This window comes from Lissotriton helveticus, chromosome 1_1 (genome assembly GCF_964261635.1).
Source record: "Lissotriton helveticus chromosome 1_1, aLisHel1.1, whole genome shotgun sequence".
NCBI lineage: Eukaryota > Metazoa > Chordata > Amphibia > Caudata > Salamandridae > Lissotriton > Lissotriton helveticus.
Window position 1 is genome coordinate 1,446,991,053 of NC_136057.1, and position 14,462 is coordinate 1,447,005,514.

The 14,462-nt window shown below is 46.8% G+C and overlaps 1 protein-coding gene across 9 annotated transcripts in view; it reads left to right on the forward strand.

The window, feature by feature from the left end:
• KMT2D (lysine methyltransferase 2D) overlaps positions 1-14,462 on the forward strand; it is a 1,543,965-nt gene that overhangs the window by 699,598 nt on the left and 829,905 nt on the right. For 5 of the 9 annotated variants that reach the window (XM_078685770.1, XM_078685786.1, XM_078685782.1 and 2 more), the window contains one exon: positions 3,425-3,547. The exons of 2 other annotated variants lie outside the window; for them this stretch is intronic. In XM_078685770.1, the coding sequence (XP_078541896.1) occupies positions 3,425-3,547 (123 nt within the window). The remainder of the gene's footprint in view (positions 1-3,424; positions 3,548-14,462) is intronic. 2 more of the 9 variants (XM_078685780.1, XM_078685799.1) reach the window with 1 other exon arrangement.

Sequence of the window (14,462 nt, forward strand, 5' to 3'; positions counted from 1 at the left end):
ATGTAAATTTCATGACCCATAAACTGGTCTCAAATTGTGTGATGCTAGGCATTTTTTTTTTTCACTGAGCCAACTTTTTCTTCATTTTTCTTTTTAATCCCATATGATAGTACCTTCAATATGTGAGTTTGGCATGTCTGTTGTACAAGAAATATTTTGTTTGATTTAATACACTAAACATTTGCTCCTTGTACAATCAGAATCTAGCTCACATATATGGTACACATGACCCCTGACTTGCCTCTTCGTTCAATACCTACATTGTCATCCGGGCGGGGGAAGGAATGTTTCTCTGTTCTTATTAAACTCACTTTTAATGAATATATCACTAAGGCATGATGTGGTAGAGCACGGTCATTTACAGACAGCACATTGCCAACTGAAATTGCTGAAGCATTTCCCTCTGACAAGTTTTACTGATGAAACTTTTTAGCATATAGATAATGTGTGGAAATCTGTTTTAAACAAATATTCATCATTTGCCAATCACCAAGTAAAGTGTTCTGATTTGCTTTGATTCTATTAAAAAGATTGTTTCCTTTACACTTCAGAATTTCAAAAAATGTTCCTAACTGCTGATTTAATTTAAAAATCTATTTAAATGTTGTTAGAAAAAACTGATATTCTACAGCCTTGCATTTCACACTTCCTGTACCCCTGCAGGATTGTTATACATTTCCCTTTTGAAATTCCTGTATCTTTGCAGTCGGAGAAGGAAAAGTAAACACCAATCTCCACAATAAGGAACAGCATTGTGTAAGAAGATGTGATCTGACATTTGACCTCTGTTTTTGAAGCAAAGCAAATATGATAAGCTAAAACAAGAGTTAGAATGCATCTTTATTGCTCATTCACTTTTTGATTTAACCTGTTCTTTGCTAGCTCGATCTCTCTCGCCAGAAGGGGCTGGTAGGCCCTAAAAATAACTTGCCCTGATAAAAGCAGACTTGCTAGAGTGAGTGGGCAAGTAGATTTTCCAAAATCTGGTTCTGCAAAATGAGTTTGCCACAAACCGCAAAGTCCAAAAAATGCCTCAACTTCGTCTCTGTTCTACCAACCAAGAAGAAGAATGCCATTTTGATAGACTAGTCAGGGGAAAGTCTTTACATGTTCTTTCCAGTTTCCCTTATATTGGCAATTATCGTCCAATGGACTTATTGCAAAACCAAGGTGATCCTCTTCATAACGGAATGACCAACACACTAGTGGTACATACGTAATATTCAGCTCTCGGAACGATTACTAGACAGCTGTGCAGACTATCTTTTTCACAAATTCATGGGACATTCTGTCACTGAGCTTCGCTCAAGAACTTATCCAGTATCATCATTGAGCTTTCCACAAGATAGCATGGATATTTCTTAGAGAAGCAAAACATCCCTCCACCAAATCGTTACTCATTTAAATGTGAGAATCTGATTTGGTGCATTCAGAGAAACCCTAACCCAACACACTACCAAGAAGAAGCCTTACCTGCTCTATTTGTCGAAGTTAAACTGTCCCCCGAGGGTAAATCTTTGTGCTGTAATGGCCTATCAAAAATATCCTTCACCAAAATCTTCTCTTCAGAATATCAGTACCTAAGGACGTTGTAGAGGCAGTTAGTGTTTTCTCACAATAAGGAGACCGTCTTCTCTCTGAGATCTTAATTTGGTCCTCTCGAAACTCCGGGTGTCCTCACTCATTTTGAGCCAGTATAAATCTTCAATTTAGCATATGGTATGAAAAACTGCTTTTCTGGTTGCACAGATATCCGCTTGTAGAGTAAGTAAGATCTAGACCCTATGCTCCCATGAGCCTTAAAAAAATATTTCATAAGAATAAAGTGGTAGTGAGGTTGCATCAGACTTGCATGCTACTTAACCAAATATCACGCCCACGTTTTTTTACTCCTTCCAAATCCCAACACTTCAATAGAAAGGTCAATGCATTCATTAGAAAATAGTCCAGGAGTTTTATTTAGACAAAGCATGAGACTTAAGTGAGTCATAATGGTTATTAATGATTTCTGGTCCTCCTTGTGCAGGTTTATTCACTTAAAACCATCTTTTTCAGATGGATTATACCCTCTATTTTACTCTGTTGTCAGAAAGCCAACATGTCTTTGTCATATAGACCCAAGACTCACTCAGCAAGAGGCAAAGCAGCTACAGTGCATACTTTCACAAAACTCTGTCCCAAATTAAACTCCAGAGCTAACACTAAAGCTCAAGGCTTCCTTAGAAATCTGTGTGGATACATAATCTAAGACTTTTCTTTCTTTTCTCGTCCCTAAGTTTTCAAGGGATGGGTATGCTACTCTGCTCAGTGCGTTTGATTCAATGGCAATCCCTAGAAGGAGAAATGCATGTTACTTGTCTGTAATCCTAGTTCCTCTTCAGAACACTCTATATCGAAATTGTAAACAATCCACCCTCCTGCCCTGACTTCTTTAGGAGGATCCTAAGACTCCGTAGAGAAGAACTGGTGCAATTGCCACTGAGAGGACATAATGGGATACTGGTGGCATGTGCCTCCCTAAAGGAGCATTGTCAGTTTACCAGTCTCTTCAGTCTTCAGCCTAATTAGCAACATTGTTCTCCCCTTCTATAAATATTTTTTGTTGTCACTTTTAGAACTATAGTGAGTATTATGGGTTATAATTGGCTTTTTTTATATAAACATGAAAACATGTAAAAATTAACCAATGTAGCCTTGTTAAGGCGCTTACAAAATTATATTTTATTATCAATTTATTAGCAAATTCTTTTTTGAAAGAGTGCAAATACGTATATTTGTGTCCACCGGGATCCCCCAGTTGCAAGGGTTTTCAGTGATAGTAATTGCAATGGATATTGCCCTGAAGGAGTACTAGGATGACGGGTAAGTAACTATTCCTTCCTATTGATATTTGGTTGATTGCGTGTGTCCTTTAGTTGATAATTAAGAGTTTGTATGCTTATAATTCCTATTTAGTGCTGATTAATTTGTCTGGTTCTCGTTGAGTAGCAATAGTATGCTCACTGACTTCCATTGGTTAGGGTGCTTGATTTCCCACCATTTCTGTAGCAATTTTGTGGCAGCAGAATGTTACTCAAGTGGGTATTTTTCCCTTGAAGTTACAGGGTAACAAGATCGTCTACTTTCAATTGCCATAAAGTTAGGTGTTTTGCAGCCCATTACTAATATATTTGGATACAATAATGTGAAGTAGAATGATTTGGTTTATGAAATACCAGTACCTTTTTCTTCCCCTTCTTTGATCATGGAGTTGGTCGTTATGATAGTGTGCTTTCACTGAAAACATCTTCCTAAGATTTTATTCTGATAGTGTTCCTAATGCAGCTTCCCAGACCTTGTATTGGTATGGAGTTTCTGCTCCGTTCTTGTTCCTTTATAGAGTTGTCAAGCATGTGTCGATCTCAAGAGTTTTTTACCTTCCCAGCAGCAAAGAATGCGTCTGAGGTCAAAGTCCCAGGTGTTGCTCTTCCCGGTGATGGCGAGAAACAGCAGTCTCCACTCCCAGAAGGAGCTCTGAGCTCGGATCTGGATAAAATTGCCACGGAGGGTTGGTCTCCATTTCCTGTTTATTGTTCATGACATGTTATAAGGTTTCTGTTGCTGATCTCTCACATTTTGTGAGCTGACAACTTTGTGCAGTTGGAGTAAAGTGGTGTGTCCTTGTGTAGTTGCTGTGTTTCTTGTGTGACATTTTTGTGATGTTTCCCTTTTGCAATTGTAATAAAGGTTGAGATGTCTTACTTTTTAGAGTTTTGTCTGGTTGGTGCAGTAAGATTGCTTGTGTGCAAGTGCAGCTAGTGTGTGGAAGACTAATGTGTAGAGTTTCTGTGCATGCCAGATTGTGAATTGCTGTATGTTTGTCATTGGCGGTTGAACAGAGATAAAACATGGTTTATAATATTATTGCGTTTTAGCATTGGATTTTTCTGAGATTCCTATTGTATATTCATTCTGGAAATCCCTGGTACATTTAAAATAGCAAAACGCAGTTTTCAAATAGCCACAGACTGAGCAGTATTTGTTTAGATGCACATCCACCTCATTAGAAACCAGCAAAGATTCAACTAATGAGGATGTGCTGATCTCTCTACTCCTAGAGGACAACATAATCCAGATTTCCACTTGATGTTTTGCGTGGCATTACCTCTAAAGAACTCGCCTCTTTTACCTTCTATCTCCGGACTGTGGCCGAATTGCAACAGTTCTTTATCTTCTCTTGACTCAGCCATGTCCAGTTTTACCTCTTAATGTTGAATTGTTCTGGGGTCCTTTACACCTTTTCTGGCCCAGCTGAGACATTGTTATTATGGCAGACAAAGAGAAAATATAAATCTTAAATAAATGTTATTCCATGTCTTTACTGCCTCTATCCCATCCAAAAAGCTTTGTTGTGATGTTAACGGTTGCCTTTTAATACTGTTCAAGATAAAGTGGAGACTATCTGTTTGTCTGGAAAGAAAGCTTTCCCTCTCTAAATGGAATGCCCCCTATTCAGGAAATGATTCTATGTGGAGTAACCAACCAAACACTTTAATGAAGATAGTGCCAAAAAAGAAAGAATGTAGAATTTTCAGATTTGGAGTTTTCTTAGAAATTGCCCTTCCTGCTTCAACAAAGAAATAGACCTGAATGTCCTCAATGTGTTAAAGATTCCAGTGCTGTCTATGCACAAGCGAATCCAACTGTTATGTTGCTTTATCAACTTTCCCTTCTGAACCGGAGATAGGGGCCTCTTGCCCACAAAAAGAAAATCCCATCAGCTGTCCCTCGTCGAGCAGATAAACAACAATCCCCTCATAGTATCAAAGTCTGATTGCCAATGGCCAGTTCATAAGCAAAACATTCATGACACCATGGATGCATACTCTACTGGTTAATGTCCAGTCTGTGACTAAGGTGAAGGATGGTGCCCTACACAATAATGTTGTTGGGTACAGTGGCACTGTATGCAAGAGTGCCTCTACTGGAAATTTGCTGTGCATTTACGCGTTGAAACAGGCACACCTTGGCCAAGCGCTACTGTTTGGACATTAAAACAAAACCATCGGACAACTCAGTTTGTTTTGCCAATTTTTGCTTATGCGATAGAAGATTGCCACCCATAAAAACAAAATATTAGTATTTTGTAATAAGCGCAACATTATTGCGGCTCGCATGCCTCGCCAGGCTACCAGTACTGGCGGTGCAAAGGAAAGAGCTTTGAAGAGAGATGCCTGTTGCTGGAGAGAGTAAATATATTGTCGATGCATTCTCTATGGTCTTGTTTTTTAGTGTGAGGGAGCTCTTACTGTAGCCTCTCCTCCCATCATAATTTAAGGTGGCAGGAGAGCAGCGGAGCTAAAGTAACAGCTCCTTTCAGCACTGTTTAGTTCACAATGCTAAGTGGGTGAGGCAGTGAGAGGGGGAAGTCCCAAAAAAAAGTTCAACAGGGAGATGAGAGGGTAGAAAAACTTATGCTGTAAAGGACTTGGGGCGGATTGACATTGGGGGGGGGGTAAGAGACAGGAAAAAGCAGAAAAAGGTGCTGCAGGGGAAGAGATAGAATAACAAGTGGCAGAGGTGAGAGAGGGTGAGGAGTTGCGTAGGGAAGGTGGGCTGGAAGAAAGTATGGCTAATGAGACCGGAACAAACAAATGACTCTTCCTCCTGGATCTCTTTAGATTTCTGGAGGTGTGTTCTGACTCTACAGGGCATTCTTAGTGGTGCGACGGGAGGTGAGAGAGGAAGATAAGTGTCCACCTTTTTCTTTTTTTATTGGCCCTGCAACAGTTTTGGGTCACTGTTGTTGAACCAAGTCTTAAGGTTTTGTGTAGTTTTTACAAAAGTCCTAATGTTGTAGGGTTTTTATTTTTTGCTAATTGGAAAATCCTGGAAGATTACATGCAATGTGCCCCACCAAGCATTTACACAAATGTGGCACAAAAAGAAAGCATGTATAACTTCAAAATAATAAGGAAGTGTTAATGTTTTCTTCAATGTAGTCAAGGCCTCAAAAAAGATTCCAGAGCACTCTTTGCTCAAGACAGCTTGAAAGTTCAGCCTGTCTGACGCTCTCAACATAACCTTCTAAACATGCATATCTGAAAGAGACACGTTGGTGATCGATTCCTTACCTTAGACTATCCCCAGGCGTCAGACTTGATCCGGAAAACCTTGCTTGGCAGTACCCTTGCATGTCAGTAGTTGACGTCCTGCGGCTACGCATCGTCAGCGCTGAGATGACTTCACAGAGAGTAATTAGGCGGCACCCATGCGCGCCGACGTCCGTTCTTTATTTTTCCGCTCCAGTAAGTGCAGATCTGGATTGAGCACGTACCGTAGTCACTTTTTGACTGCTATTTTGAGACTTTTGCCCCCCACTTTTTCTCCTGGTGCACGTATGGATGCCTGGCTTTAAGTCTTGTGGGGCCTGTTGCCGGAATATGTCGGTGGCGGACCCCCGCAATGTTTGCCTCTACTGCCTGGAGACCGATCACGACTCCTGGCACTGTCGTGCCAAGGCCTTGCGGGAGCGGTGCTGGAAATTGCTGGAGGTCCAGCATTCGTCACATCGCTGCTCCGGGTCTAGGGGCTGTTTCTGGGACCGCTCGTGGGACCGGAGCCGTCGCTCCTCGGACTCCAAGTCTTCGCCTTCGGATTCCGGTAAGCAACGCCATAAAAGGAAGTTGAAGAAGCGTGTTCGCTCCTTGGAGGCGGACGAGGGGCACAGGGGCTTGGCCCCTGCGGCTCCTCTGGAGCCTGGGAGTCCTGCGACCTACCTGCTATACCCGGGTCCGGCGATTCCCGAACAGATGCAAGAGTTCCTTGCTGCCATGGACCACCTTTTTAGACCTCGGGCTCCCGCCGGCGCACCTTCGGTCTCGGCGGTACCGTGTCCAGATCCTGTTGACCCGGCGGCTCCAGCCCCGGGGCCACAGGATCCTACGCCATTGGCTCCGGCGGCACGAGGTGCAGCTTTGCTGGCTCTGGCCCCGGTGCCACCCTCGGCGCCGCACTGGGTGCTGGTAATCTCACCCTTGCCCCGGTTCCCGGACCATTTTCTTCCAACCTGGGATCCGCATTGGGCTGGTCCGACCCCGGCCGGCACTGTTCTTGGCGCCGTTTCTGACGCCTGTCGTCCCTTCTCCGGCTCTGCTGCCGCGACTGGCCCCCTTTACGCTAGAGGCCGACGAAGACTGGGAAGGGTCCAAGGACCCGCTTGCCCGGCAATTTGACTCCGAGCAAGATTGGGTGGGCGACTTGGAGGATGCTGGGGACCTGGATGTCTCCTCTGACCCAGGGTTCGCCCCTCCCCACCCACGATGGTGGAGGGTGCCTCCTACACAATGGTGCTCGGTCTGGCTGCTGAGGCTCTCAACCTTGACTTCCCCACAGTGGCCCTCAAGACCAACCTCCTTGCAGAGGTGCTCCAGACGGCGTCTACTTCGTCGGAGCCGTTGCTTCCCTTTAATGACACCCTTACAGAGGTCCTCTTAGGCACTTGGTCGAGATCAGCCACGGAGGCCCCGGTGGATAAAAACTTGCCAGACGCCACCGACCGTCGTCCGGCGACCCCGCTTTCTTGACCACTCACCTTATGCCTGAGAGCCTGGTCATTCAGGCCTCGACGTCGCAGAGTGCCTTTCCCACGGCCCCGCCGGATAAGGACTCTAAAAGACTGGACCAGTTTGCGAAGCTGTTCTCTTTGGCCAGCCTGGGGCTGCGGTCGGTGAAAACCGCCTGCTTGTTGGGCTGCTACTCCCATGCGGTGTGGGATGCCGTTGCTCTGGTGTTGCCTCAGTGTCCTGAGGAGGTGCAGGCTGCCCTTTCTCAGGTGATTGCTGTGGGTAAGGAGGCGGGTAAGTTCGCCATTCGTGTGGGTTGGACACCGCCGACTCATTGGGCAGGGCGATTTCTATGACTGGCGTTGCGGAGCCACGACTGGTTGCGTTTGACAGTTTTTTCGCCTGATGTCCAGAGCTCTCTAATGGACATGCCTTTTGATGGCACCCGCCTGTTTGGCGACAAGGCTGACTGTGCACTGGAACGGTTTAAGGACTCGTGGGCTACAGCCAAGTCCTTGGGTCTTTCTGCTAAAAACCTGGCCACGCCTGGTTTTCATTCCTTTCGTGGCCAGGGTAGAGGCACCCAGGCACGTCCCTCCACCAGGCCTGTGCAGAACCAGCCTCAGCGCAGCTGTGGTTGCGGTTTCCGCAGGGGCAGGTCGGGGAACCAACGTGCGGGTCCGTCCACCTCTACCCCCGCTGTTATCTCCTCCAAACCTTCCTAATCTGAGCTTCGGGGAGCACCCCACGCGGGTGGGTGGCAGGATCCACCACCACATCCCCTGCTGGCGCGAGATTACATCAGACAAGTGGGTGCTGCAGATAATCTGCCAAGATTACTCCCTTCCCTTTCAGTCCTCCCCTCCAGCCATGCCACCTCGGTGCCACCGCATGTCGAGAGATAATTTGGTTCTTCTCCGACAGGAAGTCAAGGCCATCCTGGCCAAGGGGGCCATTGAGCGCGTTCCTGGGCCAGAAGTAGAGAGTGGTTGTTATTCCCACTACTTTCTGGTCCCCAAGAAGGACAAAGGGGGTCTGCGTCCTATCTTTGACCTCCGGGACGTCAATCGCTTCGTCCGGAAGGAGAAGTTCAAGATGCTAACCCTGGCTCAGGTCTTGGTTGCTCTCAACCCTGGAGACTGACTGGTAGCATTGGCTATACCAGCGCCCCTCGGGTGTTCACGAAAGTGATGGCGGTGGTTGCAGCTCATCTGCGCAAAGTCAGGGATATCAGTCTTCCCCTACCTCGACAACTACCTGGGGCGAGCCCGCCTTCAACAACCAGTCGTCACCCACCTTCTGACTACGGCCAACCTCCTGCATTTGCTGGGGTTCTCCATCAACGTGCTGAAGTCGCACCTGAGTCCCTCTCAGAAGCTCCCCTTCATCGGAGCGGGCTAGATTCGACGCAGTTTCGGGTCTATCCTCCTGAGCAGTGAGTCCAGAATATTCAGGCTATGATTCCGATCTTTCAGCCCCTACCCGGGTTTGTCAGGATGACCCTCCGGCTCCTGGGCCTGATGGCCTCCTGCAGCCTGTTAGTGCAACATGCCAGGTGGCATATGCAGGCTCTGCAGTGGGACCTGAAGTTCCAGTGGGCGCAGCATCAGAGCAACCTGTCCGATCATGTCCATATCTCGGAGGGCACTGCACGTCACTTGCAGTGGTGGCTCACGAATCGCGATTGGGTCAATGGCAGATCCCTCTCCCTTCCCCAACCGGAGCACACAGTAGTGACAGATACATCACTCCTGGGATGGGGAGGCCACTTGGGAGAGGCGGAGATCAGAGGCCTCTGGTCTCTGGTGGGGTGCCGGCTCCATATTAACCTTTTGGAGCTTCGGGCGATACGACTTGCACTGAATGCATTCCCTTCCCTCTGTCCGGGGAGGTGTAGTGCAGGTGTTCACGGACAACACCACCGCCATGTGGTATTGCAACAAACAGGGTGGGGTGGGGTCCTGGACCCTATATCAGGAACTCTGCGCCTCTGGACATGGCTGGAACATCAAGGCATTTCCTTGGTGGTTCAACACCTGGCAGGTTCTCTGAATGCCAGGGCAGACAAACTCAGCCGCCGGTGCTTAATGGATCACGAATGGTGTCTGTACTCGGACGTGGCGCAAGGTCTCTTTCAGCAGTGGGGAGAGCCTTGGTTAGATCTATTCGCCACTGAAGAGAACGCGCAATGTCATCAGTTCTGTGCGTTCGAATTTCCAAGATGGCACTTGCTCTCAGACGCTTTTCGTCATGAGAGGAGCTGAGGTCTGTTGTCCGCCTTTCCGCCTATACCACTGCTGCCCAGAGTGCTGAAGATCGGGCGCGACCGGGCCGAAGTTAATCTTGTGGCTCCGGACTGGGCTCGAAGAGTATGGTATCCCGAGCTACTCAGTATGAGCATCGATCCCCCGATCCGACTGCCTCTTCGGGAGGATCTTCTGTCGCAGCAGCAGGGGACGGTCCTTCACACTAACCTGTCCAGCCTCCAACTTCATGCGTGGAGATTGAGCGGCGACAGTTGACAGCTTTCAACCTTCCTCCCAAAGTCTGTAATGTCATTCTGGCAGCCATGCGTCCCTCCACTAAAACGGTATATGCCTGCCGATGGAACACATTTCTGGTATGGTGCACAGCAAAAGGTGTGGATCCCCTTTCTGCCCTTCTTTCTGAGGTTCTTCTGTTTCTTCTGTTTTTAACCCAGCAGGGCTTAGCTCTGGGCACTATCAAAGGTCCTCTTTCTGCCATCTCCGCCATCCTGAGGCTTCCTGATCAGCCTTCTCTTTTTAGGTCCCCGATTGTTAACCGTTTCTTCAAAGGCATTACACACACGTTCCCTCCTGTGCCTTTCATAATGCCTCAGTGGGACTTAAATCTTGTCTTGACTTACCTGATGTGCGCTCCCTTTGATCCCCTTCATACCTGTCCCTTACGTCTTCTCACCTTAAAGACGGCTTTCCTGGTAGCTATCACCTCTGTCAGAAGAGTGAGTGAGCTCCATGCTTTTTCTTCCAAACCTCCTTTCCTTTCAGTTCATCCGGACAAGGTGGTTCTAAGGACCCGTCCTTTCTTGCCAAAGGTTGTCACGCCCTTCCATATCGGGCAGACCATCTCTTTGCCCACCTTCTTTCCGCCTCCCCGTCCTTCCAGGGAGGAGGAGAGGCTCCACCGTCAGGACTCACAACTGTTCCTGGTGGATGATCAGCTCTTTGTTGACTACGTGGGCGCCAAAACATGTAGTCTCTAGTTACATAGTTTCACTGTCTGCTCATAACTTCAGACTCATCTTTAGACTATCACTGGGCACCAGACTGAATCCTGAAGATTTAAACTACATTGCTCCTGCATCATGTTGATTTGTTCCACTTCTGCAGGAACGATGGAGCCAGATAGGTTCAGGGTTCCACTAGCACTGAAAACCAATTCACTCTCCACAACTCAACGCTTTAGGGAAAGCTGAGCCTCCGTGACTTCCCTAGGCCTTTCTACCTCTGCGAGACAGTATGCTCAACAGTTTTGCCCCTTTTGAGACTACTCTAGAGGATTGGGGTACCAAAATTGCCCAGGCCCCCGGAACAGACACCTCCAGCCTTTCGCGTTTGGGTCGGCGATCAAACAGAAAACATCCAGGCCTCCAGGGACAGAGATCTTCCCAGTTGCCTTTTCCTAAGGTAACTGCCTCCATACAGATTTAGTTTGACCTTAGTGTCACATGTCCACCCTGTGGATGGCAGGATTTTGTTTCCTCCAAGGGTGGCAAAATATAACATCAAACAGGCGGAGCTTTCAGATTGTCCAACAAGACTTTGCCCTTCTGTTTCTTTTTAATTGCCATGTCTTCTGCCCACATCAGAACATCTTTCAGAGGTGGACAGTATTGTTTAGGTTTCGCCTGTCGAAATCTGCGCAAGCAGCGTTTCACGCAGGCGAAAACTTTTGTCTAGAGTATGTGTGTGTAGTCCCGCCCCTCTGTTCCATTGGCTAGCTCCATAAATGGAGGCTAGCCATTGGAACAGAGATCTGTCCGTCAATGCCGGAGCAGATTCGTGGGCGTTCCCGAGAATTTTAGGCTTTCCGCCACGTCATGCGGAGGTGGGCGGATGTCATTTTTTTTTCCAGGCCGGCATCCTTCGTCACACCAGCCTGCTCGCTCTCCCTGTGAGGACGCAGACCCGACCCGCTCCGTACTCCGAGCAGGGGTGGGCTGCGCCATTTCACTATTCTTGTTTTTGTATCCCTTCTAAAGTCCTGCATGACGTACCTGCACAGGCAGCAACGCTTTTGACACTGAAACACGAACACATTCATGCGTAGTCTCTCACACACACATACAAATACACATACCTATATATGCGCACGAAGACGGCGACGCGGGGCTTAAAAATGAAAACACAGCCGTGCTAGAGTGAACATTTCAGAGGGTTGAAGGGCCCGTGTGGGCTAGGGGGCACCCCAAAGGGCCTTTGTTATGGGAGCACTTGGAAAGAAGTGGGCTTCCTGCTGGGCTGGAGACTGCTCAGGCCGGAGGAGGGGGCAAAGAGGTGGGGGTGGTATCGAGGGCGGTGGGCGGGGTGGGGTGGTTGGGACCACTGGGGGCTCTTTAGACATTTCCACGGTCTGTCTGTGGCACGAGTTTCACAAAAATGTTTGAAAATCCGCCGAGGAGCACACGTAGCGAACTTTGCGGTAAATGTTAATTTCTTCCCAATTTGTAAAATGTAGACATGAGTATAATTTGCGTGAAATGTGGAAATACATATAAAAATTCACTTCAACCTAGGACGCCAGATCAAAACAAAAAGTTGTCAAAGCGTGGAACCGTCACGGAGGGCTTCTGACCGCTGTACATAGCAGATGCATACATTTATTTTAGACAAAGACGATCCGCTGCACACGATCCTTGCTTTCAAATACTTTCATGCGCCCACCTGCTATTTTACAGCGCTTAGAAACAGCAAAAGTAGAAGCAAGTTATCCTTCCCATATGCTCCGTGCATATTCTGTCTAGAAAACCACGACGAGGAAAGGGCCAGGGGGCTCGGCTGAGTCACGGCAGCTCGTCCAGCTGTGAAAGCGCCTCGAGACTGTATCCCATTGTGCTACAACGCATGTGCTAAGATATGCTCAAGGCCCAAAGTATTTTAAGCGCTCCCCAGATTGTTAACACATATTGAATACCTGGTATTAAATATTGGATGTATAAAAATCTTAATTCCGAAAGAACTTTCCATCTGGCATAATTTTTCGAGGCCTTGGAAGAGAGAGTTACTCTCAGGGCCGGCTTTAGGGCGCTGCGGCTAGTGCCACCGCACAGGGCGCCGAGCTCCGAGGGTGCTACATTTAGAAATACTTTAGGATTAAAAGCACCAGCTACAGAGTTCCCTGTGTGACCAGCAACCTTTTAGTGGTAATAAAAATACAAAGATAACCCTAGTGATTAATCTACCTTCTTGTTAGATCAGAGTCTTTTTGGGTGTGGTTTTTATTTATTATAAAGCAGAGCAGTGGGTTAATGTCCCTGCACGTCACAGGTCTGTATTTTTTCTAGATAGCTGAGTAGGTTTAGGAGTTTTCTCACCTTTTGTTACTTGCAGTTCATAAATTACAATCCGAACACAGCACCGTGCGCTATGAGCTGCACGCAAACAGCAAGGCATAGGTTTAGAACCTTCTGTTTTTCCCCAGTCCTTCAGTGCTCAAATGCATTAGCTTAAGAAGAAATAATTTATTGTTAATAAAGCTAACCCCAAACACAGGGTTACTTTTTAAACCCTGAGTTTGTGATTCTCCGGACCAGTCACTCCTAAAATAAACTGCCTTCCTGTACGGATGATATTTGAGATTTACACCTGTAGTCCCCGTCTGATTGCCTTATGTAACAATTTCTATACATTGATTTACACACTATGGTTCATTGTATAGGGTGTGTGTGATGTAAAGTCTTCTGACATGCTACATTGTTATGAGAAGTGCTGTGAATGAAATTAAGTGTGTGTAGGAGAAGGGCTCTGGAGATGGGATGGGTGATAGGGAGGGAATCCGTGAAGAAATAATTAATGGGGGGACAACAAAGATTGTTGCACCGCGCACCACAAGCGCCAATGCCGGCTCCTCCTTCCAGGGCTGGTACCTTTAAGAATATAACCATCCAGTCATGAACATTTGCATAATTAAGTCTTTTCATTTCTTCACCACCAATTGGCACCCACTGAATGCAGCAAAGTTTTGAAAGAATAATGATCTAGTTACATCACAGATATTTGTGGAAAAATTGAATGGATTGAAGGCAGCCAATCCCGGGGCGTGAAAAGGTTGGGAGTGCTGTGAGTGCGTGTTCATGGTTCCCAGCCCCTGAGTTGCATTTCCAGCGAGTCTGTGTCTATGATCCGAATGTTACATATTTAAAGGTATCCAGCTCAACCTGAAGCCTTAGTCAGTCAAGTGACTCGTTAAGTGCGACTGCTCACCCCTAAGGGTCTAAGCATCACTTTAGTGGTGTCAACCACTGGCACCTGCCCTCTTGAACCCCTGGGACAGAGGTCAGGTCCCTTCCAATCCCTCAAACAGAGATTGCAGGCCACAGTTCATCAGACAAATCCAGCTTAAATGCCATTAACACTTCCAGAGACAGAAACTCATTGGCTGTTTTTTTCTAATGTTCTGAATTCTTTACTATGTAATTAAGTCATGTTCTTTTCCTTTTACTAAAGACAACGAAACAGTACAGGCCAGTATTTCATTTACTATTTTCAATAAACATTTTGCTCTTGGAAGAAATACTGTTTCAAGCCAAATATCCAAAGTAAACATGTTTACTAAAAAAACACATTACAAATAATATGTAATATGGTCCTACATTGCGATTTTGGGGTCCTGGTGGCATGTAGAATCCACTTGGCCTTTGGCCCATGGCCGGCTTTA